The sequence below is a fragment of the Bubalus kerabau genome, chromosome 13 (assembly GCF_029407905.1).
Source record: "Bubalus kerabau isolate K-KA32 ecotype Philippines breed swamp buffalo chromosome 13, PCC_UOA_SB_1v2, whole genome shotgun sequence".
Lineage (NCBI taxonomy): Eukaryota > Metazoa > Chordata > Mammalia > Artiodactyla > Bovidae > Bubalus > Bubalus kerabau.
The window spans coordinates 52687995-52714808 of record NC_073636.1 but is presented as its reverse complement, the minus strand read 5'-3'; the positions used below and the strand labels follow the sequence as shown (position 1 = coordinate 52714808).

Sequence of the window (26814 nt, the reverse complement as noted above, 5' to 3'; positions counted from 1 at the left end):
GTTTTCCAAATTTGCTGGCACATTGAGTGCAGCACTTTCACAGCATCATCTTTTAGGATTTGAAATAGCTGGAATTCCATCACTTCCACTAGCTTTGTTTGTAGTGATCCTTCCTAAGGCCCACTTGACTTTGTATCCCTGGATGTCTGGCTCTAGGTGAGTGATCACACCATCATGGTTATCTGGGTCATGAAGATCTTTCTTGTATAATTCTTGTGTGTATTCTTGCCACCTCTTCTTAATATCTTATGCTTCTGTTAGGTCCATACCATTTCTGTCCTTTATAGTGCCCATCTTTGCATAAAATGTTCCCTTGATATCTGTGATTTTCTTGAAGAAATCTCTAGTCTTTCCCATTCTATGTTTCCTCTATTTCTTTGCATTGATCCCTGAGGAAGGCTTTCTTATCTCTCCTTGCTGTTCTTTGGAACTCTGCATTCAGATGGATATATCTTTACTTTTCTCTTTTGCCTTTCGCTTTGCTTCTTTTCTCAGCTATTTGTAAGAAATTCTTAATTGTGTTTAAATGTTGTTATGAAAGGGAGGTGTTAAAGCTAGAAGATGGTGTTAGAAGATCTATAGGACAAGGTTCCTAAGGAACTGAGATTCTTGGGAGGAAATGCAGAGAAGGAAGAAATTAGTAAATAAGGTGACTGATAGGTAAGGGTGTCACAGTCTAGTGGTTTCTGTTTTCTTTGAAGTTGAAGGCAAGGCCAACAGCCAAGGTTGTGAGAGGATATGTTGGAGAGGAGAGGAGGGTCTTTGAAATCACTGCAGTGGAGAATTGGAGAGAGAGCTAAGTAGGGAAATATAGAAAGATTGCAGAAAGTGTTCAGAGTTCCAGTGAGGCAAATCTCAACCTTATGGGTAGTTTGATTTTCTTAAGAAGCATGTGGCAGCCCACGTTGGCTGACAGTTGGATTTGTTCAGGATTGGGGGTTATTTTCCCATATAGATATAATAGAAGAACAGTGTAGCAAAAGAATTTAGGATATTTGCAAGGCAGTGATTGAACTGACACCAACTTTTCTTGGCTGAGTAGAGAAGGAAATAGAACAGAGATATTGGAATGAAAATTAGAGGATCAAGGGACTGAAAGCCTGAGTGAGGTCCCAGGCTTTAGTAGTAAGGGAGTATGGTTGGAGAGTGGGAAAGTAAGATTCAGTATGAGCATTTTTCCCAGTGCTGACAAAGTCTAAAGTACAGCCATTGTCACGACCGGCTTCAGTGGAGTGTACGTTGTATAAGTGTTGTAGGATGGGGAACCCCTTCCAGAGTTTGAAGGTGGGCTCTTGTCTAACACTCAGAAATGAGTTGTCTGAGTAGATAGACATGCTGACAGAGCAAGAGACTTTATTGGGAAGGGACGCCCAGGCAGAGAGTGGGAGGGTAAGGGAACCCAGGAGAACTGCTCTTCCACATGGCTCAAAGTCACAGTCTCTGGTTTTATGGTAATGGGGTTAATTTCCAAGTTGTCTGGCCAGTCATTCTAACTCTACCTTCCTGGTAGCAGCACATGCATTCCTCAGTCAAGATGGATTCTAGCGAGGAGGATTCTGGGAGGTGGTAGGACATATGGCCTCTACTTTTGACCTTTCCTGAACTCTTCGGGTTGATTGTGGCTTATTAGTTCTGTATTCCTTACTGTAACTGCCTGTCATAAAATAACTAATGCAAATGGTTACTATAGTGCCTGGCCAGTGTGGCGATTTCAAATCAGTATGTTTCCCTTAAGGTCGTTGGAGTTGAAATCAGAGAACTCAGAGATGTGTCTGGATGTGAATTGTGGCTGTCACCTGTGAGGATGTTGAAAAATCTTCCAAGGATATCAGGACTTTGCGATAGGAAGAAAGCTGTGAGCCACACTGTATTGTCCTCAGTGAGTGCCAGGAAACCAGTAGGCAAAGAAAGCCCTCAGTAATGGGCTATTCAGTTTTTATCTGACTGGTTTTTAATATTTATTTTTATTTTTTTGCCTTCCCCAGGTCTTTTCTTTCACAGCATGTGAACTGTTAGTTGCAGCATGTGGAATCTAGTTCCCTGACCAGGGATTGAACCCAGGCCTCCTGCATTGAGAGTGTGATGTCTTAGCCACTGGACAACCAGGAAGTCCTGATCTGACTTTTTTTTAAGCTTAGAAATGACAAGCTTGTTCCATTTTCTTAAATTCTTGAAATTCTCCAGACAAGAATACTGGAGTGGGTAGGCATTCCCTTCTCCAGGGGATCTTCCTGATCCAGGGAAGAAACCTGCGTCACCTGCATTGCAGGTAGATTCTTTACCATCTGAGCCACCAGGGAAGCCCATAGCATACCATATAGCCACAATTATTGTTTGGACTAGCAGCATGATACTCACTACCACCTTTTCCCTGTTTTTCCACTTAATGACTAAATAGCTCTTTATCATTTTAATCTTGAATTTCAGATTATTTATTTATACTCAAGAATAGAACCTTGGAAATCGGTCAGGAAACAATGTGGGACCTTTAAGATTCTTGTATAACCTTTCTGGAAAGGAGTTTGTTATTATAGGCTAATTGGTATTTCCATCATTATTTCAATTCTTTTCATTCGACTCTTCGAAGCATTGTATTTTCATGCCATTGGTCTTTCCTGCAAGTAAAAATGTTCTCTCTTTATTATTTTCCTTTGATTAGTCAGCACTTTTTTGTGTATTTTCTTAGCTGTTTCTTTTTCTCTTTTGTACATTATGTTTAAGTTTTTCACGTTTTTCAGAATTGGAATCTTAATGTATTCCATATTAATATGAATTCTTGTTTTAATTATTTGTTTTGTGACAGTTTTCCCAGTTCACTACCTTTTTTAAGAAATAGACTTTATTTTTTAGAGCAGTTTTATATTCACAACAAAACTGAGCACAAAGAATAAAAAGTTCCCAAATTTTCCCTTTTGCCATACACACACAACCTCCCCCACTGTTGACATCCTGCACCACAGTATACACTTACTACATTTGTTAAACCTACTTTGACATCATTATCACCGAGAGTCCATAGTTTACATTAGAGTTCACTTCTGGTGTTATACATTTTCTGTGTTTGGACAAATGTATAATTACATGTATCCACCATTGTATTACCATACAAAATAGTTCACTGCCCTTAAAATCCTCTGTGCTTCACCGATTCATTCCCCTCTCCTCCCTAACCTGGCAACCACTGCGTCCAGAGCCTTGCTTTTTTAAGAATTATCATATAGTCAGAATCATTCAGACTGTAGCCTTTCATATTGGTTTCTTTTACTTAGTAATGTGCATTTTTCTCCATGTTTCTTCGTGGCTTGATGGATCATTTCTTGTTCGTGCTAAATAATATTCCATGTTCTAGATGTACTACAGTTTCTTCATTCATCTTCTGAAGAACAACTTGCTTGCTTCCAAGTTTTGGCAATTATGAATAAAGCACATTTCTATATGGGTGTAAGTTTTCAATTCTTCTTAGGTAAATACCAAGGAGCACAATTGGTTGGATCATATAATAAGAGTAAGTTTAGTTGTGCAAGAAACCAGCAAACTACCTTCCAAAGTGTCATTCCCACAGTGAAGGAGAGTTTCTGTTGCTCCACAGAAGCACTGGGATTTGGTGTTGTTCAGTTCAGTTGAGTTCAGTCGCTTAGTCGTGTCCAACTCTTTGTGTCTTTGCGACTCCATGAATCGCAGCACGCCAGGCCTCCCTGTCCATCACCAACTCCCGGAGTTCACTCAGACTCACGTCCATTGAGTCGGTGATGCCATCCAGCCATCTCATCCTCTGTCATCCCCTTCTCCTCCTGCCCCCAATCCCTCCCAGCATCAGAGTCTTTCCCAGTGAGTCAACTCTTTGCATGAGGTGGCCAAAGTACTGGAGTTTCAGCTTCAGCATCATTTCCCCCAAAGAAATCCCAGGGCTGATCTCCTTTAGAATGGACTGGTTGGATCTCCTTGCAGTCCAAGGGACTCTCAAGAGTCCTCTCCAATACCACAGTTCAAAAGCATCAATTCTTCGGCACTCAGCTTTCTTCACAGTCCAACTCTCACATCCATACATGACCACTGGAAAACCATAGCCTTGACTGCTGCTGCTAAGTCACTTCAGTCATGTCTGACTCTGTGCGACCCCATAGACGGCAGCCCACCAGGCTTCCCCGTCCCTGGGATTCTCCAGGCAAGAACACTGGAGTGGGTTGCCATTTCCTTCTCCAATATAGCCTTGACTAGACGGACCTTTGTTGGCAAAGTAATGTCTCTGCTTTTCAGTATGCTATCTAGGTTGGTCATAACTTTTCTTCCAAGGAGTAAGCGTCTTTTAATTTTGGTGGTGTTAGTGTTTGGTATTCTGATAGGTGTGTAGTGGTGTCTCATTGTTTTATTTTGCAATTCCCTAGTAACATATGCTGTTAAACATTTTTACATTTGCTTGTTTGCCATTTGTATCTCTTCCTTGGAGAGGTGTCTGTTCAGGCTTTTGACCATTTTTTAATCAGCTTGATAATTTTTTTATTGTTGAGGTTTTATTGCTTATTTTGGATAACAGTCCTTCGGCTAATGTGTCTTTTGCAAGTATTTTCTCACAGTCTGTGACTTGTTTTAACATTCTCTTGGTTTTGTCTTTTACAGAGCAGAATTTTTTAGTTTTGATGAAGTGCAGTTGATTATTTTTTGATGGCTCTGTCTTTGGTGTTGTATCTTAAAAGTTATTGCCATACCCAAGGTCATCTAGATTTTTCTCCTGTGTTATCTTCCAGGAGTCTTTTGCATTTACATCTCTGTCTGTGATTCATTTTGAGTTAATTTTTGTGAAGAGTATAAGATCTGTGTCTAGTTTTTTGTTTTTGTTTTTCTTGGTATGTGTATGCTGAATTATTCCAGCACCATTTGTTCAAAAGACTGTCTTTGCTCCATTGTATTGCCTTTGCTCCTTTGTCAGAGATCAGTTGACTATATTTGTGTGGGTCTTTATCTGAGTTCTCTTGTGTTCCATTGGTCTGTTTGTCTGTACCACACTGCCACTCTTTGCTGTATCTTTCTTTGCTTTTTTATATTACTATTTGCTTTTAAATTAATAGTAATTCTCTGACTTTACTCTGCTTCTTCAGTATTGAGTTGGCTGTTCTCCATCTTTTGCATCTGCATATAAACTTTAGAACTAGTTGTTGCTATCCACAAAATGGCACCCCACTCCAGTACTCTTGCTTGGAAAATCCCATGGATGGAGGAGCCTGGTAGGCTGCAATCTGTGGGGTCGCTAAGAGTCGGACACGACTGAGTGACTTCACTTTCACTTTTCACTTTCACACATTGGAGAAGGAAATGGCAACCCACTCCAGTGTTCTTGCCTGGAGAATCCCAGGGACGGGGGAGCCTGGTGGGCTGCCGTCTATGGGGTCGCACAGAGTCGGACACGACTGAAGTGACTTAGCATAGCATAGCATAGCATCCACAAAATAGGTTGGTAGTATTTTGATTGAGATTGCATTGAATCTGTAAACTGAGTTGAGAAGAACTGATGTTTTGACAGTGTGGAATCTTCCTGTCCATTAACATTGTTTGATTGATTTCTTTCATAATTTTTTCTATTGCCCGATATTCCATTTTTCCTTTGTGATTTCTTTTTTTTAATTATTTTTCTATTGAAAGATAATTACTTTACACCTTTGTGATTTCTTACATTGCCTTTATGTCTAGAAAATCCTTCCTCATTATGAACATACTCATTTATTTCCTCTTAAAATGTGTCTGTAAACATTTAATTCTTCAGCCCATCTGGATTTTATTTTGATATATGGAATGAAGTGATCATCTAGCCTGCTTCCTCCAAATACATTATTTTTCACAAAATCGTTTCCTATTGATTTATCTAGCATATACATGAATACATACATAATAATCAGCCTTCCAATCTGTTTCCTAACCCTTATGGAGGAAATTTTGTGCTCTCCCCATTTTGGGTAACAGTCAGGTAGGAAGAGTGGGGAACTAGTCAAATCACGTATGGTTATACCTTGGGAAGGCCATTGGCTGAACCCAGTTCCCTGCTAAGCATGATTACTGGTATTAAAGGCAATCTCCTGGGCTGTGTATAAACCACCTACATCTCTCCACCCTCCCTCAGAGATTTTCATGTTCCCCTCGAAGAGGCATGTCTTGGTTGCTTTGGAGAGTCACTGCCAGATTAAATTACCTCTGTGCTATGAGTCCCATGAAAATGGGATCTTGGAGTATATTGTTCCCTAGTTGTTTCCCTGATACCTAGCTTAGTATCAGGCACAGACATCTGAATGGATGAATAAACCTCTGTTACCAGTATGAATGGGGCACAACCCTCTGATATGATTTGAAGGGAAATAAAGTTTGAGGACAGCTGTATAATGTCTGCTTTGGAGGTCAGTACATCCTTGCAGTCAACCTACCTTCTCCGTGCTTCTCATTCTGAAGACACTAAAGCTGCAGTTACCTAGGAAGCTTTTAAAAGGACTGCTACCTGCCTCTCACTCTCAGAGATACAGTCTGGCACAGAGTTTTGTTGTTATTAAGTTCTTTGAGTGATTCTAAAGTATGCCAAGATTGAGAATCACTGCTCTTATAGTTGTATAAACTTTCAGTTAAGTAATTGGATTCCTGGAGAGTTGTGCTTATCAGACTCCTAAAAGATCATTGGTCCTGTGTGTGCACTTCAATAGCTAGGAAGAATTTGCCCAAAATACCTCCTTTGGTGAGTTGTTTGGACATAGTTTTACAGTATTTCAGTACTGTATCTAAAATGACTCTCTGTTTTCCAGGTCAGCATGGATTCCTGGTTCCTTCTTACTCTGCTTGGCAGTGGTCTGATACAGGTTGGTGCCAGCAACACTACCACAGGTAAATTGCCATTTGTTAAGATTGGTACTTGGAATAGAATTTTGTTTATATTTATGTTTAGTGACCCAAGTTTGAAGACGTTGGTGGTACTAAAGAAAGAAAAAATTAATATTAAGTTTTACTTAAAAGTGATGGCAAAATAAGTTGTCTTTGAGAATCTCTGGGTCATATTGTATGCCACACTCAGCATTGTTCTATATACCCCATACTACTTCAAATGAAGAGATTATATTCATGCATTGGAGAAGGAAATGGCAACCTACTCCAGTGTTCTTGCCTGGAGGATCCCAGGGACGGGGGAGCCTGGTGGGCTGCCGTCTCTAGGGTTGCACAGAGTCGGACACGACTGAAGTGACTTAGCATAGCATATTCATTCCTGAAAAGTTAAAGAAGACAAAATGGTTACTATTTAAGATCCTATATATTGACTCTGAGGAACTAACTAAGAGACCAATTTTTCCCTCCATTAGACAGTAAACTTTTAGAAGTGGAGGGAAGGAGTCACCATTTAAAGAGTGTATGCTCCTTGAAATACACCTGGAGAAAATTCTGCTTCAAAAAGATACATGCACTCTTATGTTCATAATAGTACTATTCACAATAGCCAAAGCATGGAAGCAATCTAAATGTCCATCAATGGATGAATGAAGATGTGGTACATATATATAATTGAATACTACTCACCCATAAAAAAGAATGAAATAATGTTATTTGCAGCAGCTTAGAAATTATCATACTAAGTGAAGTAAGTCAGAAAGAGAAAGACAAATACCATATATCACTTATATGTGAAATCTAAACTATGGCATAAATGAACCTATCTATGAAACAAATACTCACAAGCATAGAGAACAGATTTGTGGTTGCCATGGAGGTGAGGGGAGGGACTGCCTGTTAGTTTGGGATTGGTAGACACAACCTACTATATTTAGAATGCATAAATAGCAAAGTCCTACTATTATAGCTCAGGGAAATACGAGCTGGGACAAACCATAATGGAAAAGAATGTTTAAAAATGAATGTGTGTGTGTGTATGTAATTGAGTCACTTTGCTGTGCAGCAGAGATTAGCACAACATTGTAAATCAACTATAATTTTTTTAAAAGATAATAAAATAAAAAGTGTGTGTGTGGTGCGTATATTGGTCTCCAAGTGTTTGAGGTGTAGTAGGGCTTGCTGCTTTGTGTCTCGTAACTTTTGAGATCTCAATTCTTTGTGTGATGTTTTCTTGGTTTTTTTTGGTTTTTGTAGTTTCACCTTCAGTAGGTGTTACAAGATCTGTGAAAGCATCTACAACAGAATCACTTAAAGAAGAGACCAAAACTTCATATCCTACTCCTTCAGTAACTTCTTCCTTGACACCAACATTCAGCCCAAATCTAACTCTGGGACCTGTATATGTAACCACTGTCAATTCTTCAGACTCTGACAATGGAACCACAAGAACAGTAAGCACCAATTCTGTAGTCACTACAATTTCACCAAATGGAACATGGCTTCCAGATAACCAGTTCACAGATACCAGAACAGAACCTTGGGAGGGGAATGCCAGCACTGCAGCAACCACTCCAGAAACTTTTCCTCCTTCAGGTACTAGAGATGGTTTCTGTTTGTTCTTTCTTTGGCTCTTTGAGTTTATTCACCCTTTTATTGTTATTGTATGTGTTTTCTAGCCATAAAATTTCTTGAAATAAGTAAAATTGCCCAAGCAAAGTAATGAAACCTAGATATAGGGGATTCTCAAGAATATCTGGTTAACATAGAATTAAGAGCAAAGAAGATAGGGGACTTCCCTGGTCATCCAGTGGTTAAGACTCCATTCTTCCAGCGCAGGAGGCACAAGTTTGATCCCTGTTCGAGAAACTGAGATCCAGCACACTGCATGGTATGGCCAAAAAAAAGGAGGAAAGAAGGTAGATTCTGGAGGAAATTCTGCTTTGCATGGAATCCTGGTTAGATTAGGGACGATTAATGTTTAAAGATAGAGAAGAAGATACAAGAGAAAGAGAATAGGTAATTGATGATGCTAGAAACTGAGGTTGAAAGGAAAGTATAATTGAATAATAGGATTAGCCTTGAAAAGAAAGGAATCCCTGGAGACCATGGGAGGGAGAATGGGCCTTATCTGTAACAGTTAGATAAGAATGGAAGGCCTGTGGCCAGGAGTAGAATTATTAAGAGAAGATCAGGAAAAACAGTTAAGTTACAGTACCAGTTTGTTCAGGGACTGAACCCAACCTGCTTCTCCTTGAGTCAATCACTGAAGTGGAAGTGGCTTTGAAGATAGAATCAGAGACCTGAGTATGAGACCATGTAGGGTAGGGCAAATTTCCAAGGATTGGGAAGGTCCCTCTTAGGGCTTCTGTGAGTAGTAAAAGGAAATAATTATTCCTTGACAGCTGTATAATTGTCATTCCTTTTCTAGCAAAAATCAGTTACTCTTCTTTGGTCTCATCCCCTTGGCTCATATTTTTCACTTGTTAGGTGGTGAGTGCCCCTGGGTAGAATCACATATGGCTCATGAACTGAGTGTCATTTGCTGATGACATCTTTTAGCTAGACCTTACAACTCAGACCCTGCACCTGCCAGCTTTAATCCCATATTTTCCACTTGAGTTTGAATCCTAACTCTGCTGTACCCTAGCTGTGTGACAATAGGCAAGTTTATTTAACCTTTCTACCTCAGTTTTGTCATCAGTATATAAGAATGAATGATGTTGATAGTACTTAATTCATGAAGGAGCTGTTAGCATTAAACAGGTTATTATGGGTAAAGCATTTATAGTGGGACCTGCATGTGGTAAGCACTAATTTTAAGTGTTAGGCATTGTACTAAGAGTTTTATAGAAGTAATTCATATGAAGTATCCTATGGATTCTGTTACGTTGGTTCTGTTTTATGTTTTATAGGTGAAGGAGTTTTACTGTGTTTTTCAAAGTACAAATCATGACTGATTCATGAAATCAGTTTAGTGGGCCACTACAAATCTGTGTGTGTGTGCATTGTCCTTTTCAACTTTTATTCTTTTCCTGTTAACTTATTTTATAGAACTTCTGTTCAAGTTATACACAAACATATACTAAGTAATGGTATAAAAATGTATTTCTTTCTGTAAATTATGGCCATTGCTTAGAGAGGAAAAACAAAACTTGTGCAAGCTGAATTAGTACATGGAAAAGGTGAGACTCTCACTAACTTCACGGCCTGTGTTTTTGTTGTTTTTTGGCTGTGCTGTGTCTTCTTTCTCTAGTTGTGGTGCACAGGCTCTAGAGCACATGGGCTCAGTAGTGGTGGCTCACGGGCTTAATTGTCCCACAGCATGTGGAATCTTAGTTCCCCGATCAGGGATGGAACATACATCCCCTACATTGGAAGGTAGATTCTTAACCACTGGACCACCAAGGAAGTCCCACAGCTTATGTTCTTAACTTATGTTCTGTTCTGTCTTTCATTTAATAATCTGTGAGATGACCAGTGGTAATTATCTCTTTTTTTAGTAGATGTTTGATGTAAGACCTTAGAGGTTAAATAATTTGCTTTGGATCTGAAGGCTGTCAGGTAGTGAATTAGGCCTGTTTCTCACTTCGATAGTCTTTGCACACTGCTACTGAGTTTTATGTAATCTGCTGTAGGTCCAAATTATGCCATAGCTGAGAAGCCAGTTATTGAACAGTTAACACATTTCATATCTCAGAGGAAGTTGAGACTGTATTTCACTGGTGACTGTTATTCACGATCAGTAAAAGGATAACTTTATGGCACATCAGGATGTTATATTCTGTAACCCCACATCCTCCTCATTTACCACCATTTTACCAATCCCCCCATAATTGTTACACCATAACTTCTGTAATACTGTTCCCTGCTGAGCTGTGGGTATAATGTGAAATTGCCTTTTATTTGTTTGTTTAGTTTTCTATTTACTGTTGATAGCCAGTTCTTCCTGCACTTTCCATAGCTTCATAATACAGTTTTCCATAAAGTCAGACTTACTAGATAATCTGTTATTTCTTTTTTACATGTCTAAAAATATCTTCAGGGGTATGTATAGAATTTGAGGAAATATTTTTTTCCCTAGAATTTTTAAAGCATTGTCCTGACTTCTAATTTGCAGGCTTGGAGAATTGTACTGCTGTCTTGATTCCTAATTGTTTGTGTGTTTTTAAAGATCTACTCTTCATCACTGGTGCCTTGAAATCTCATAGAAATGGATCTTGATGTGGGTCTTTTTCTTCCGTTCATTATTTTGGGATAGGACCTTTGGAGTTTTTGTCCTTTGGTTCTGAAAATTTTTCTTGTATCTGTTCAGAAATGTTCTTCCCCCTTCCATTTTCTCTGTCTTGTTCTAAAAATCCTTATTACTTGGATATTGGACTTACCCTGGATTAATTTTTTAATCTTAATTTTTCTTTCCTACTGACCTTTTTTTCTTTTTTAAAATAAGCATACATACATACTTATACATACCTTTTTTCTTCCATTTATAACACAGATAATAAATGTACTGTGTATATTTCTTCACCTTAATTCTTTTCAATTAGCCTGTCATACTTTTTCTATGTTATAGTAAGGAGCTGCCTCGTTGTATGGCTTTACTTTGATATATTTATCCAATCTGCCATATTGGCCATCATTCAGGCTGATTTTACACTTACCGACAATAGTCTTGGGAGAATATAGGTTGAATAAGTTATTTTTAGTGTGCATTTGTAAATTTAAATTGAATATTGTGAGATCTCCCTCTTTTAAGCTGTGTGTCGGAATGCCTGTTTTCCTACATTTTCTTCAGTGCAATAAATTATCAAACACCTGGATCTATGTCAGACTGACAGGTGAAAATTAGTATCTCAGTGTGACTTGAATTTGCATTTTAGTGAGGTTGAGCATCTTTCCATATTTAGAAGGATCATTTATATTTCCTTCTTTCTTTTCCTTTTTTTGAGAAAACTCTGTTGCTATCCTTTACCCATTTTTTTTTTTATTAATGTGTCAGGCTTATCACTAGTTTCTGGTTCCAGCCCTTGGGAAGGCGGAACAGAGGAAATAGTACAATTTCTTTTCCAGAGGATGTGACCCAACTCATTTATAGAAGGTCTTTGATGTTAGAGAAATTAGCCCTATAATAAGATTGCAGTTATTTCCCCTAGTTGTTCATCTAACTTTTCTTCATTGTAGAAACTGTTACTATCAGCTATTAATTTTTTTAATTAAAAACTTATCAGTTTGTGGGATTTCTCTAGCTGTCCAGTGGTTAAAATTCTACACTGCCGCTGCAGGAGATGCAGGTTCAATCCTGAGTCAAGAAACCAGGATCCTGCATGCTGCGCAGTGGAAAAAAAATGGATTTGTGTTAACTAAATGTGTTCTAGGTATTAGATCATATATAAAAAGCCATTCCTTATACCAATATTATAAAACAATTGTCTTTTATGTTTTTCTTTTATACTGTTACAATTTTTTTCTTCTGTGTGTGTGCATGTGCTTATATGTGCCTGCACTAAAATCTTTGATCCATCTGGAATTTTTTCTGATGTAAAGTGTGAACTGTGGACTTTATAAAATACTTAATATCTGATAAAGTGAGTCATCCCTTGTTAATCTTATTTTTCAGAATTTTGCTAGTAGTTCTTGATTATTTTCTTCATGAACATTAGAATCAACTTACTGTATAGCTGGAAAAAGTTCTTATTGATCATGTTAAGTTTTTAGATTAACAGGGACAGTTGATATCTTTAATTTTTCCTATCTAAGAATGCTGTATATTCCATTTGCTGAAGTCTTTTATTTTGTATTTCTTGGAAGTATTTTAAAACTTTTACCACTTGTGTGGCACATGTTTTATTCAGTTTATTTCTAGATATTTATCGATTCATTCCTGTTTTAAAGAATATTTATGTTAAGAAAGGGTGTTAAATTTTGCCAGTTGCCTGCTCAGCATCAATGAGCAAGATCTGTATGATTTTTTCTATTTGTGCTATAGTATATCATATTAATTGATTTCCTGTTTTTCAACTATTTACATTCCTGCACAAACAGCTCCACTTGGTCTTATATTTTTCTTGACTGAAGTGTTGTGATTTATTTGCTATTTTCTATTGTAAATTTTTCCAAGTTTTTTCTAAATGAGATTGGTATATGTGTTTCCTTTGTAGGTAGCTAGTTTTGATAAGTTTTATTAGTCGATGTTTTGCTTTGCTTTTTGAAAATAATTGAAGTTCACTTAAATTTTTCATTTTGTTCAGGTTTTCAAAATTACTTAAATAGATTTGAGAAAAAGTCATCCCTTAGAGTTAATTTCTTACATCCCTATGAGTATTTTATATATTTAAGTCCTTTTTCCTGTTTAGGTTGACTAACCTATTTCATCGTTTATTGCTTTTTCCTTCTCAGAGATCTGCAATAAATATTGTATATTTTATTAGTTCTGTCATTTTTCAGTTTTTATTTCATTAATTTCTCTTTTATTCTTATTCTTTTCCTGCTTTTCTTAGATTTATTTTACACTTTTTCTATCTTCCCTAATTGAATGCTTCATTTGTTTGTTTTCATTCTTAATTAATATGTATGTAATGCTGTGAATTTTTTATAAACACAGCTTTAGGCATAACCCATAAATGCTCCTGTAGGTAGATAGTTAGGGTGTGGTCTAAGCTATTCTGGCAAAGACATACCAAAATTCTTTGGTTACACAAAAATGTCCTTCCCCTGTCACATTCCGTAAGTGGGGGGCTGGGGGGGGCCTGGTGCTTTGCTTTGTCAGAAACCACGTTTTTCCTTTTTTCTTGTGGCTCTGGCATCCTGACAGTTGCCCTCATCTGCTTGATCAGAGATGGCTCTTATCAATGGATTCTGGTTCCAGCCCCTGGGAAGGGGAAACAGAGAAAATAGTACAATTTATTTTCTAGAGGGTGGAACCCAGAAGTTACTCTTCTCCCTTTTGTTCACATCCTGTTGACTGGAATTCTTCACATGATTATACCTAGAGTATCAGAAATTAAGTCTCTAACTGGACAGCTTTGCACTCACCTAAAAAGGAGGGATGTTCTTTACTAAGGGCAAAAAGAGGAAGAGACTAATAGATATTGGGGGAAAGGTGGTAGATTACTGCCACAAATGTGATTTTTTTATTTTTTAGATATTTTGCAGTTTAGTTTGTTGTGTTGGTTTATGCCATATAACTGTGAATCAGCCATAAGTATACATATGCCCCCTCCCTCTTGAACTTCCCTTTGCAATTTGGTTTTGATTTTAATTTTCAAGTATTTTCTTACTTTGTTAATTTCTAGTTTTACTGCATCATGATAAAAGAATGTTGTCTGTGCTGTTTCTCCTATGAGGCATTTATAAAGGCTTGTGGATATTCCATAAGCCTTTGAAAAAGTTTTGTCTGTTAGTATATAGAGTTTGATTTATGCCATTTAGATTTCATTATCTATTATCATTTAGGTCTTTTATATTTTTAACTTAATTTTGCCCTGATGCATTTTGATGGCCTAAAAGGACATAAAGACCATAAGAACCATTGTGTTTATATTACTCTTTGCATTCTTGTACATTTTATGAACATTAATGCTGTGTTGTTTTTGTCCTCAGGGAGAAGGCCAGATCATTGATAAAAGTTTAATGAATCTGGGCAGTCTTATTTCCGAGTTGTTTGTGGGTGCCTCATTCTAGCTCCAGCATATACAAGGGAAAAGTATCCATATTCCTAGAGCTTATTTTGACTTACATTAGGTTGAATAATAATGCTTTTCTTTAATCTGAGTGAACATTTCTGTTTTTTTACTCATTACACAGGTAATTCTGACTCGAAGGACAGAAGAGGTGAGCCGTTCACCTTATGTCTCTTGTCCTTTTTACAGTATACAATATCTGTTGTGTTTCCTCTGCTCAATCTATGTAACCTTGTGCATCTCTGGCTGTTACGTGTTTATTTTTCCTTAAATTGTTTCCATAATAACCTCATGGAGAAGAGTAACAGAAACAAATATTCATTGTTTTTAAATGTAGATGTTGTTTTTTCTGTAGCCTATAAAATGTTGGCCTTTTGTCACTTTATATGGATTTTCAGCCCTCTCCTGTAAAGTTGCTATGGCAGAAGATGCTATGCCAGTGGTCAAAGCAGGACTGTGGAATCCCTGGTCACCAGAGAATAGAATGCATGGATCCTCATGTGTAGAAGTGCACATTTTGATTAGGGAATAGTAAGGCTGCCATCATGGAGTAGGAAATGGAAACCCACTCCAGTATTCTTGCCTGGAAAATTCCATGAACAGAGGAGCCTAATGGGCTTCATTCAGTTCATGGGTCACAAAGAGTTGGATATGACTGAGCAACTGAGCATGCACACAAGAATACCAGTTTAAGGTAGACTATCAAATGGTCTAAGAAATGATCATTTCATTTGTTTGGAAAATATTAATCTATGAAGCAATTTTTCTCATTCTGATTTCCTGTTTATCAAGTCAGACTTCTTGAGATTTTTCTGATTTCCATTATTTAATCATGCACAGTTTTTCTGCATCAGTAAGCGAACACTTGCATGCTTATGAAGGTCTATTAAGTAGAGAACATTTGAATCAGAAAAGTAGATAATACTCTGTACAGCAGCTATAATTTTTTTTAATATATTAGGAAATAAAAGTAGACACTAAGGCCCTTTATTTACTGTCTGTCTGCCACTGTGTTTGGTGAGGAACAGTGAAGTGTTACCATATTATGTACAGATTTCCCTTGATTTTCCAGCTCTTGCTTTCTTAAACTTGGGAACTTGGTTTGACTAATGCAGTGCCCTTGTTATTCACTTTCAGTTACTGGAGTCTCACTATCAAATGTAGAACTTAATTAGATTTATGTTGCAATATATACTTGAATTTGCTCCCTAAAACTGCTCTTTTAACCAATCTTACAATAAAATCAAAAGTCAAAGTGGTAGGCTTCAAAATTAAACATAAGATCTGTGATTCCTTCCTACTTCCTACTTAGTGTGTATTTTGGTGACTCAGACGGTTAAGAATCTGCCCACAATGTGGGAGACCTGGGTTTGATCCCCGGGTAGGAAAGATGCCCTGGAGAAGGAAGTAACAACCCACTCCAGTATTCTTGCCTAGAGAATTCCATGGACAGAGGAGCCAGGCAGGCTACACTCCACGGGGTCACAAAGAGTCACACGACCCAGTGACTAACACTTTCACTTTCTTTTCTTACTCTTCAGCCTTTTTCTTGCCCTAGATACTATCCCTGTTTTATCTACCTGACTAATATGGATTTTAATACTTTGATAAAAAAGAAATAAATTACTTTAATTATCTAGATTATTGCTAATTGTGACACGCTAAAGGTCCATCTAGTCAAAGCTATGGTTTTTCCAGTAGTCATGTATGGATATGAGAGTTGGACCATAAAGAAGATTGAGTGCCAAAGAATGGATGCTTTTGAACTGTGGTATTGGAGGGTCCCTTGGACTGCAAGGAGATCAAACCAGTCCATCCTAAAGGAAATCAGTCCTGAATATTCATTGGAAGGACTGATGCTGAAGCTCTATTACTTTGGCCACCTGAGCCAACTCATTAGAAAAGACCCTTATTCTGGGAAAGATTGAAGGCAGGAAGAGAAGGGAATGACAGAGAATGAGATGATTAGATGGCCTCACTGACCCAATGGACATGAGTTTGAGCAAGCTCCGAGAGATGGTGAAGGATAGGGAAGCCTGACATCCTGCAGCCTATGGGGTCTCAAAAAGCTGGACATGACTGGGCGACTGAACGACAATGTAATAAATGTTTTAAGTTTAAAAAATAATTTTGTGTAACTGCCTTTAACCAAATAGGAAGTGAAGACGCATATGTAGTCTCAGCCTCATATGTAATGATGATTTACTAGAGCCTATCTTTAGAAGTATTACTATAAATTTTGATATCACATTGTAATTTTAAAGCCAAGTGCTTTTTGACAAATGAGGCTATTGTTTTGAAGCATCTGTATTACGTTGGGTTTGCTAAGCAAATGATGTCTTATGTAAGTGATTAAGGGTTATAAATTTTTATGCATTGATCTTTGATATGTTTTTGAACAGCAGGAGGGGCATAAAAGAATAAAAAGAAGAAAAAAAAAAAAGAATAAAAAGAGGGGAAGGGAGGCAAGCTGCTTTGCTTCCTTTCTTTCAAAGTTGAAGCTATTTAGTAGGCCAGAAAGTGCCTTCAGTTTTTAAGTAAAAATAAAAGACATATTTTTCATTTTTACCAAGAACTTTACTGATCAACATATTCACTGTTTTGTTCCACTGTCTTCTGCCATTTTTCAGACAGTTTCATAATTCCATCTTGCCCAAACTTTTATCTTTTTGAGCAAAGAACTGTTTCAGGTGCCTTTTACAGTCTTTCAGGGAATTGAAATTTCTTCCGTTAAGAGAATTTTGTAAAGACCAAAATAAATGGAAATCTGAAGGTGCAATGTCTGGTGAACACAGTGGATGAATCAGAACTTCCCAGCCAAGCTGTAACAGTTTTAGCCATCAAAGAAACATGTGGTCTTGTGTTATCCTGATGGAAGATTTTGCATTTTCTGTTGGCTAATTCCAGACGTTTTTTGTTGAGTGCTGTGTTCCGTTGGTCTAATCTGAAGCAATACTTATTGGAATTAATTGTTTTTCTGGAAGGAGCTCCTAATGGAGAACTCCCTTCCAGTCCACCATGTACCCACATTACGTTGTTTGGATGAAGACCAGCCTTTGGTGTGATTGGTCGTGGTTCATTTCTCTTGCACCACAGTCACTTCCGTTCCACATTATTGTACAGTATCCACTTTCCATCACTTGTCACAATTTGTTTTAAAAACGGAACATTTTCATTATGTTTCAGTAGAGAATCACATGTGAATATACAGTCAAGGTTTTTTTCCGCTTAACTTATGTGGAACCCAAACATCAGAGCAATTAGCATAACCAAGCTTGTGCAGATGATTTTCCACACTTGATTTGGATATTTTGACTATGTCAGGTATCTTCCATGTGGTGTAACGTTATGTCTCTTGATCACTATCAACTTCAACTGGTCTACTTGACTGTCAAGCATCGTCCATCGAGAAATCTCCAACATGAAACTTCGCAAACCACTTTTGACATGTTTGATCAGTCACAGCACCTTCTCCAAACACTGCACAAATCTTTTTTTGCGTTTCAGCGGCATTTTTACCTTTTTTGAAATAATAAGTATAATATGTTGAAAATGTTGCTTTTTTCCTTCCGTCTTTAGTATTAAAATAGCTACACAAAAATTCACCAATTTTGATATTAAAAGAAAAATACACACTGACATGACAGCTGTCACAATAGTCTTAACAAAATTGTTTTGAATGAAGTTAAAGACAACTGAGCACTACTAAAGCCATCTTACATAGGCAAAACACTCTCCAACATACATCACAGCAGGATCCTCTATGACCCACCTCCCAGAATATTGGAAATAAAAGCAAAAATAAACAAATGGGACCTAATTAACCTTAAAAGCTTCTGCACATCAAAGGAAACTATAAGCAAGGTGAAAAGACAGCCTTCAGAATGGGAGAAAATAATAGCAAATGAAGCAACAAACAACTAATCTCAAAAATATACAAGCAACTCCTACAGCTCAATTCCAGAAAAATAAATGACCCAATCAAAAAATGGGCCAAAGAACTAAATAGACATTTCTCCAAAGAAGACATTCAGATGGCTAACAAACACATGAAAAAATGCTCAACATCACTCATTATCAGAGAAATGCAAATCAAAACCACTATGAGGTACCATTTCACGCCAGTCAGAATGGCTGCAATCCAAAAGTCTACAAACAGTAAATGCTGGAGAGGGTGTGGAGAAAAGGAAACCCCCTTACACTGTTGGTGGGAATGCAAACTAGTACAGCCACTATGGAGGACAGTGTGGAGATTCCTTAAAAAACTGGAAATAGAACTGCCTTATCCAGCAATCCCACTGCTGGACATACACACTGAGGAAACCAGAAGGGAAAGAGACATGTGTACCCCAGTGTTCATCGCAGCACTGTTTATAATAGCCAGGACATGGAAGCAACCTAGATGTCCATCATCAGATGAATGGATAAGAAAGCTGTGGTACTTATACACAATGGAGTATTACTCAGCCATTAAAAAGAATACATTTGAAGCAGTTCTAATGAGGTGGATGAAACTGGAGCCTATTATACAGAGTGAAGTAAGCCAGAAAGAAAAACACCAATACAGTATACTAACGCATATATATGGAATTTAGAAAGATGGTAACAATAACCCGGTATACGAGACAGCAAAAGAGACACTGATGTATAAAACAGTCTTTTGGACTCTGTGGGAGAGGGAGAGGGTGGGATGATTTGGGAGAATGGCATTGAAATATGTATAATATCATATATGAAACGAGTCGCCAGTCCAGGTTCAATGCACGATACTGGATGCTTGGGGCTGGTGCACTGGGACGACCCAGAGGGATGGTAAGGGGAGGGAGGAGGGAGGAGGGTTCAGGATGGGGAACACATGTATACCTGTGACAGATTCATTTTGATATATGGCAAAACCAATACAATATTGTAAAGTTAAATTAAATAAAATTAAAAAAAAAAAAAAAAGAAAGCCATCTTACCAAAAAAACCAAACAAACTTTTTGGCCAACTCAGTAATTATTTTCTCATGTGTATTATTTATTAAATGTATTCCAAATTATTTTGGTAGAGCCAGCCTTTTCCTAATTTTGAAAAATACTAAGATTTACCATTTTAACCACATAGTTCAGTGGCATTAAGTACATTCACATTGTTATGCAATCATCACTACCATCTGTCCCCCCAATTTTTTTTTAATCATCTCAGACTAAAACTCTGTAGCACATTAAGCAATAACTCCATGTTTCTTCTTCCCCTAGCCCCTGGTAACCATTAATATACTTACTATCTCTATAAATTTGTCTGTTCTATGTACCTCATTTAAGTGGGTTCACAATATTTGTTCTTTGGTAACAGGCTTTTCCTTTAAAACATTTTCACTGGTGTTAGTTTGTGTGACTGGATGATTTGTGTAATATACAATAACGTATTAAGCCTAATTCTAGCATTATCTACCAAAATACAGTGGTCATGAGTATACTCTCCAGTTGTTATTTAGTCATTGCTAGTTTGAGATCACAATTTTATTAGTTTTGTTCTAGGGGAAGTAGACTCTGAGACAGAGATTTCATGTACCTGTGAGGCAGTGATGGCAGGAGAATTGGGTAGGGGTTGGGAAATAAGATGCCATGATATCAGAGCAAAGGCATTAGTCTGTGTGGGCTCTGGAGCTAGACCATCTGAGTTTGCGTGTTGACTCTACAACTTATGGCAGGGGTGGGGGTAGGTACTTTGTCTTCTTTTGCCATTTGCAAGATAGGATGGGAACAAAATTTCCTCCATAGGGTTGTCGTGAGAAATGAAGTGACGTTAAACCAGTGCTGGGTCGGCATAAAGCAGTTGCTCAGCAACTCCTGCTACCACTGCCACTCTGTTACTGTTACTTAAATGGGTGACTAAGGGATCAGGAATCTCAGCCATCCAGTCAGAACTGTGGGAACAAGGGTGCTCCACGGTATCCCAAGGCAGGGTTACACTGCAGCTTACTACCACAACTGTCGACATTAGGTCATTCTCTGTCCTGTATCTTTTAAACAAAATTCTGTATAAACTTGTCTCATCTTACTTTTTAATCTGCTGTGTGCTTAGTACTCAGTGTCCAACTCTTTGCAACCTCATGGACTGTAGCCCACCAGATTCCATAGTCTATCCATGGGGATTCTGCAGGCAAGAATACTGGAGAGGATTGCCATGCCCTCCTCCAGGGGATCTGCCCAACCCAGGGATCAAACCCAGGTCTCCCGCATTGTAAGTAGATTCTTGACCATCTGAATGTTTTTAAAAGTAGGGTTTTTATATGAAGACCTTATAACTGATATTTGTTAAATAGCAAGAGTACAGGCTAAAACTTTTCTAACCATAAATTATTTTAGATGTAATCATTTATATAACTTGAGTTTTTTGGGTTTTTTTTAGATCTGAAATAGTACCCTGTTAGTATTTGTGAAGGAGTTCTGGAACTACAGAGTTCTACAACCAGGCAGGATAAATATTCTGTTGCATCCTAGAGAGGCGCCTTAAAGTTTCTCAGCTCTCAGATCAGATCACCTGCTCCCCCTGGCTTTCTCTTTCAGTTCTTTTCTAGAGTTGGAATCTAGAAAGGGGCTGACATTCTTGTTAAAGAGATATCTTGATGTAAGTGACATTATTAAGTGAACTTCATTTATAATGGCTTTCTGTTTTGGTGGTTTAGTCACTAAGTCGTGTCTGACTCTTGCCCACCAGGGTCCTCTGTCCATGGGATTTTCCAGGCAAGAATACTGGAGTGGGTTGCAATTTCCTTCTCCAAGGAGTTTTCCTGACCCAGGGATGGAACCCGGGTCTCCTGCATTGCAGGCAAATTCTTTACTGATGAGCTGCCAGGGAAGTCCAGTGGTTTTCTGAAGCACCTTTAATAATATATTCACTCAGCACCTATAAGATGCTGAAGATTCTGTGGGCAGGCAGTGTTCCCTGTCTCATGGAAGAAGCATGTGAACACCAAAAATCAGAGTCTACTCAGCTACATACTATTGGATATACCATACAAAATGCTATGAGGAGAGCTTAAAAGGCTCACTGTACATGGGGAGCAGGAAGGAGGCATGATGGTGAGTTTTGAGCAATTTAAATTAATATAGTAACTGAGGAAAATGAGGGCGCATGAGATAGGATAAAAGCGAGGAGACATGAAAGAGCCAGTCATGTGTTTGAGGAACTGTGCGTGGTTAACTTGCCTGAGGTGGGAAGTGGTAGGAGGTAGCCTTAGTGGTGCGTTAAGCTCAGGGTGTCTCCTGGTGATGTGATGGAAGGAAGGAAGATGGTCAGATTATTGTTTAAGAAAGCTAACTCCAGGGGCCTTAGGGAAGATGGATGAGTAATAGAAATAAAGGCTTCCAAATGGTAATTTGGCCCAAGACAGCAGTGACTGGGTTAACCCCAGAGGTTTGGGCACTTGAGGCAACTTGATGACTTTCACTGTTTTTAGAGCACTTTACAACCTATGAAGACGCTCTTAAAACGATGGTGCCTTGGAGAGTTGATAAATATTTGCCAAAAAGTATGAAGACAAGACAAAAAATTGGGCCTTAGGAGTTGAGGCTAGAGGAGTATGGACTTTACTTCACTGATTATGTTGCAGTTGACCAGGGGGTGTCTTAAGACTTTGGATGATTCACTTGTCTACATATGCTCAGTCGCTTCAGTCATGTCCAACTCTTTTGTGACCCCATGGACTGTAGCCCACCAGGCCCCTCTGTCCAAGGGATTCTGCAGGCAAGAATACTGGGGTGGGTTGCCATTTATGAGCCCTTAGAATAATATGCCCTTTGTTTTCTTGCAAAGGGAGTATAAGCAAATAGACAACTTTTGTCCCAGAACACCATTTTAGTACTTTTAAAATGCTGCCCTTTAAATGCTGAACTTCCGCTAGAATGGATGGTTGGGGAGTGGGGTGTTGGGGTGGGAGTAGCAGGGAATGGGCTACCGTTCCTGCCTTGGCTGCATCATTTAAGGCCATATCTCCAGAGAGCCCAGACAAGGACAAGGCACAATGAGATGATGAGTCTGTCTGGTTTGGGAGGAGCTCTACCTAGTATAGTGACTGGATTATGAGCCTGTCTCCAAGTCTGAGATTTGATACAGGGAGCTGTAAATTCTCTACTCTTTTATTAATAGATGTGAGTCTCCTTCCTTCACACAGGGCTGGGACATCTTTACTATCTGTATTATCTTTAACTGTATTTAAAAAACATGGGTATAATTGAGACGTCAAGAGGTAAAATCTGACTTTAATGATAGAGGACTGTTCTGGCCTGAAAGCTTGGGAGAGTTAAAATGTTTTTCCAGCAAACTCATAGAAAAAGAGATCAGATTTTGGTTACCAGAGGTGGGGAGTAGGGGGAGGGGGAATTGGATAAGGGCAGTAAGTCCTAGGGATGTACATAATTAGCACTTGTTATTGTCGTTCAGTACTAAGTCGTGTCCAACTGTTTGCAAACCCATGGGCTGCAGCCTGCCAGGCTTCACTGTCCTTCACTATCTCCCGGAATTTGCTCAGACTTGTGTCTATTGAGTCAGTGATGCCGTTCAACCATCTCATCCTCTGTTGCCCCCTTCTCCTTTTGCTTCAGTCTTTCTCAGCATCAGGGTCTTTTCTGATGAGTCAGCTCTTCACATCAGGTAGAGCTTTAGCAGCAGTCCTTCCAATGAATATTCATGGTTGATTTCTTTTAGAATTGACTGGTTCCATCTCCTTGCTGTCCAAGGGAGTCTCAGGAGTCTTCTTCAGCACCACAATTCAAAAGCATCAATTCTTTGACACTTAACCTTCTTTATGGTCCAACTCTCACATCTACATATGACTACTAGAAAAATCATAGCTTTGACCATGCAGACCTTTGTTGGCAAAGTGATGTCTCTGCTTTTGAATATGCTGTCTAGGTTTGTGGTAGCTTTTCTACCAAGGAGCAAGTGTCTGTTGACTTCATGGCTGCAGTCACTGTCCACAATGATTTTGGAGTCCAAGAAAATAGAATCTGCCACTGTTACCATGTTTTTCCCCATCTATTTGCCATGAAATACTGGGACTGGATGTCATGATCTTAGTTTTTTGCATGTTGAGTTTTAAGCCAGCTTGTTTTCAGTCTCCTCTTTCACCTTCATCAAGAGGCTCTTTAGTTCCTCTTCACTTTATACCATTAGGGTGGTGTTATCTGCATATCTGAGGTTGTTAATATTTCTCCTGGTAGTCTTGATTCCAGCTTATGACTTGTCCAGCCCAGCATTTTGCATGATATACTCTGCATATATAAATAAGCATGGTTACAATATACATCCTTGACGTATTCCTTTCCCAATTTGAAACCAATCCGTTGCACCATATCCAGTTCTAACTATTGCTTATAAGTAGCACTACTGTATGTTAAATACAAAAGTTAAGAGAGTAAATTCTAAGTGTTCTCATGCAAGAAAAAAATGTTTTCTATATATTTAATTTTGTGTCCGTATAAATCATGGATGTTCCCTAAACTTACTGTGATAATTGTTTCATGATGTAAGTCAGATCATCATCCTGTATACCTGAAACTTTTCTGTTTCTGTGAATTTCACTGCTCTGGGTACCTCATATAAGTGAAATCATACTGTATATGTCCTTTTGTGACTGACTTATTCACTTAGCTTAATGTCTTCAAGATTCATCCCTATATTGTAACATATGTTTCCTTACTTTTTTAAGGCTAAAAATATTTCATTGTATACGTATGCCATGTTTTGCTTATCCATTCATCTGTCGGAGGACATTTGGTTGCTTCTACACCTTAGCTATTGTGACTTATGCTTTTATGAACATGGATATTCTTTTGAGCATATACCCGGAAGTGGAATTGCTGGATCATATGGTAATTCTATTTTTTGTAGAACTGCCATACTGTTTTCCACAACAGCTACACCATTTTACTTTTCTACCAATGCTGGCCAACACTTATTATTTTCTAGGACCTTTTTTAATAGCCATCCTGATAAGTGTGAGATTGCTCCTCATTTTATAGTGGCTATTTTAAATTGATACAGGGTCCTCTTGCACAAATTGCAGTATATTTTGAAGATTTACCCTATTTCTTATATTACATCTTCTGTCCTTGATGTTTGTCTTCTGTAGGACTCTGGTTGAGCTTTACTCTGGAGTGCTGAGGGGATTGGAATGTGCTCACAGTAGGGTAATGGCATGGTGAATATGTTAAGAATTCTTATCTTTTAGTGATACATACTGAAGTAACTACAGTTGAAATGATATGTCTCAGATTTGCCTTAATATATGCAACAGGTATAGACCAGTGGTTCTCAGTTCAGGGTGACTTTTCCCCTAGAAAACACTTGGCAACATCTGAAGGTGATTTTTGGGCTTCCCCTGGTGGCTGTGTTGTTAAAGAGTCCACCTGCAATGCAGGAGGCCCGTGTTCAACCCCTGGGTCAGGAAGGTTCCCTGGAGAAGGAAATGGCAACCCATTTCAATATTCTTGCCTGGAAAATCCCATGGACAGAGGAGCCTGGCAGGCTACAGTCCATGGGATCCCAAAGAGTAGGACACGACTTAGCAACTAAACCACAGAAGCTGATTTTGGTCATCACAATTAAGGGTTTTCTACTGGCATTTAGTAGCTAGAGACCAGAGATGTTGTTAAACATCCTATGGTGCACACAACAGCCCCCTACAACAGAGAATTAGTTATCCCACAGTGTTAATTAGTGTGCAGCTGAGAACCCCAGACCTGGTAAAGATGGAAAAAGCTGGCATGTGATAATACTGTAGAAGTGAAATGATAAGTGCCTAGGGATTTATTGTAGTGTTCTCTTTTCCCCTGTGAGAGTTTGAAAGTTTTCCATAATAAGGTATAAAATATATATGCAACTTCTATTTATTTATATATATTTAATAAAGGAGCCACCAGCACACTTCCTCTCTGTGTAGAGCATTGTTTTTCCAACTGAACCACAGCTTGTCTGTATACAAGCTGTGGTTGGTGAGCCTTTGGTTAAATACTCTGCTACTTCAGAGCCTACTTTTATCCCTAGTCCTGGTTGACTCTGAGTTTGAGGTGTTTCTCAGCCCAGGCTGGTAGAACTAGTACTACCTCTCTCCTGGAGTTTCTTTAGCTCTCATCTCTTTAGCAGTCTAAGTCCATCTGCTTTGTCTTCCACAAATCCCTCAAAGTTTCTGGTCTACTGATGCCACTCTATTTCTTCTATCATTTCAGTGTCCTTTTGGCAAGAGGAAAAAATAAAATTATGGATTCAGCCCACTATCTTGAGCCAGATGTCTTCTAATTACCTTCTTTTAATACCTGATATACAGCCCTCTGGAGAAGGCAGTGGCACCCCACTCTAGTACTCTTGCCTGGAAAATCCCATGGATGGAGGAACCTGGTAGGCTGCAGTCCATGGGGTCGCTAAGAGTCGGGCACGACTGAGCGACTTCACTTTCACTTTTCACTTTCATGCATTGGAGAAGGAAATGGCAACCCACTCCAATGTTCTTGCCTGGAGAATCCCAGGGACGGTGGAGCCTGGTGGGCTGCCGTCTCTGGGGTCGCACAGAGTCGGACACGACTGAAGCAACTTAGCAGCATCAGCAGCATACAGCCCTCTGTGATTAGCATTGAACTGAGACATAATATGGTGATAAATCATTAATTCTTTTATTCATTCACTCGGTGTAGTCCATCTAGTATTTGTTCAGCACCCAGTATGTGTGAAATTCTGTTCTAGGTGTTAAGTACATAGTGAGAAGCAAAGCAAGTATATAATCCTTGCCTTTGTGGAATTTAGGGTATAAAGGAGGGATACTCATAATCAACTTTACTCAAATAAATACAGAATGTGAGGGGTATTTGCAAAGGAAATAACAGTGTTCTGTGCAAAGAATATTAAAAAAAATAGCTAATATTGACTGTGTACGTAATTGTGTGCAAGTTACTGTGCCGAGAACTTTATGTGGATAATCTCATTAATCTTTAGAATAACTGATTTTAGAAATAGGGAAACTAAGACCTACCTAATTTAATGTTAAGTCAGAAAAGACCTCTCTGGAAAAAGTAATACTTGAAATGAGAACTGAATGACTAGGAGTTCAGTGCAGTCACTGAGTCGTGTCCGACTCTTTGCGACTTCATGGACTGCAGTACGCCAGGCCTCCCTGTCCATCACCAACTCCTGGAGTTTACTCAGACTCATGCCCATTGAGTTGGTGATGCCATCATCTCATCCTTTGTTGTCCCCTTCTCCCACCTTCAATCTTGTCCAGCATCAGGGTCTTTTCAAATGA

The 26814-nt window shown here is 38.6% G+C and overlaps 1 protein-coding gene across 7 annotated transcripts in view; it reads left to right on the top strand.

Annotated features, from left to right (window-relative positions):
* Positions 1-26814, top strand: part of PTPRA (protein tyrosine phosphatase receptor type A) — a 172791-nt gene that overhangs the window by 95191 nt on the left and 50786 nt on the right. For 5 of the 7 annotated variants that reach the window (XM_055544336.1, XM_055544333.1, XM_055544331.1 and 2 more), the window contains 3 exons: positions 6780-6858; positions 8110-8448; positions 14656-14682. In XM_055544336.1, the coding sequence (XP_055400311.1) occupies positions 6786-6858; positions 8110-8448; positions 14656-14682 (439 nt within the window). In that variant the 5' untranslated portion in view covers positions 6780-6785. Of the gene's footprint in view, positions 1-6779; positions 6859-8109; positions 8449-14655; positions 14683-26814 lie in introns of those variants that run through there. The other 2 variants (XM_055544335.1, XM_055544338.1) reach the window with 2 other exon arrangements.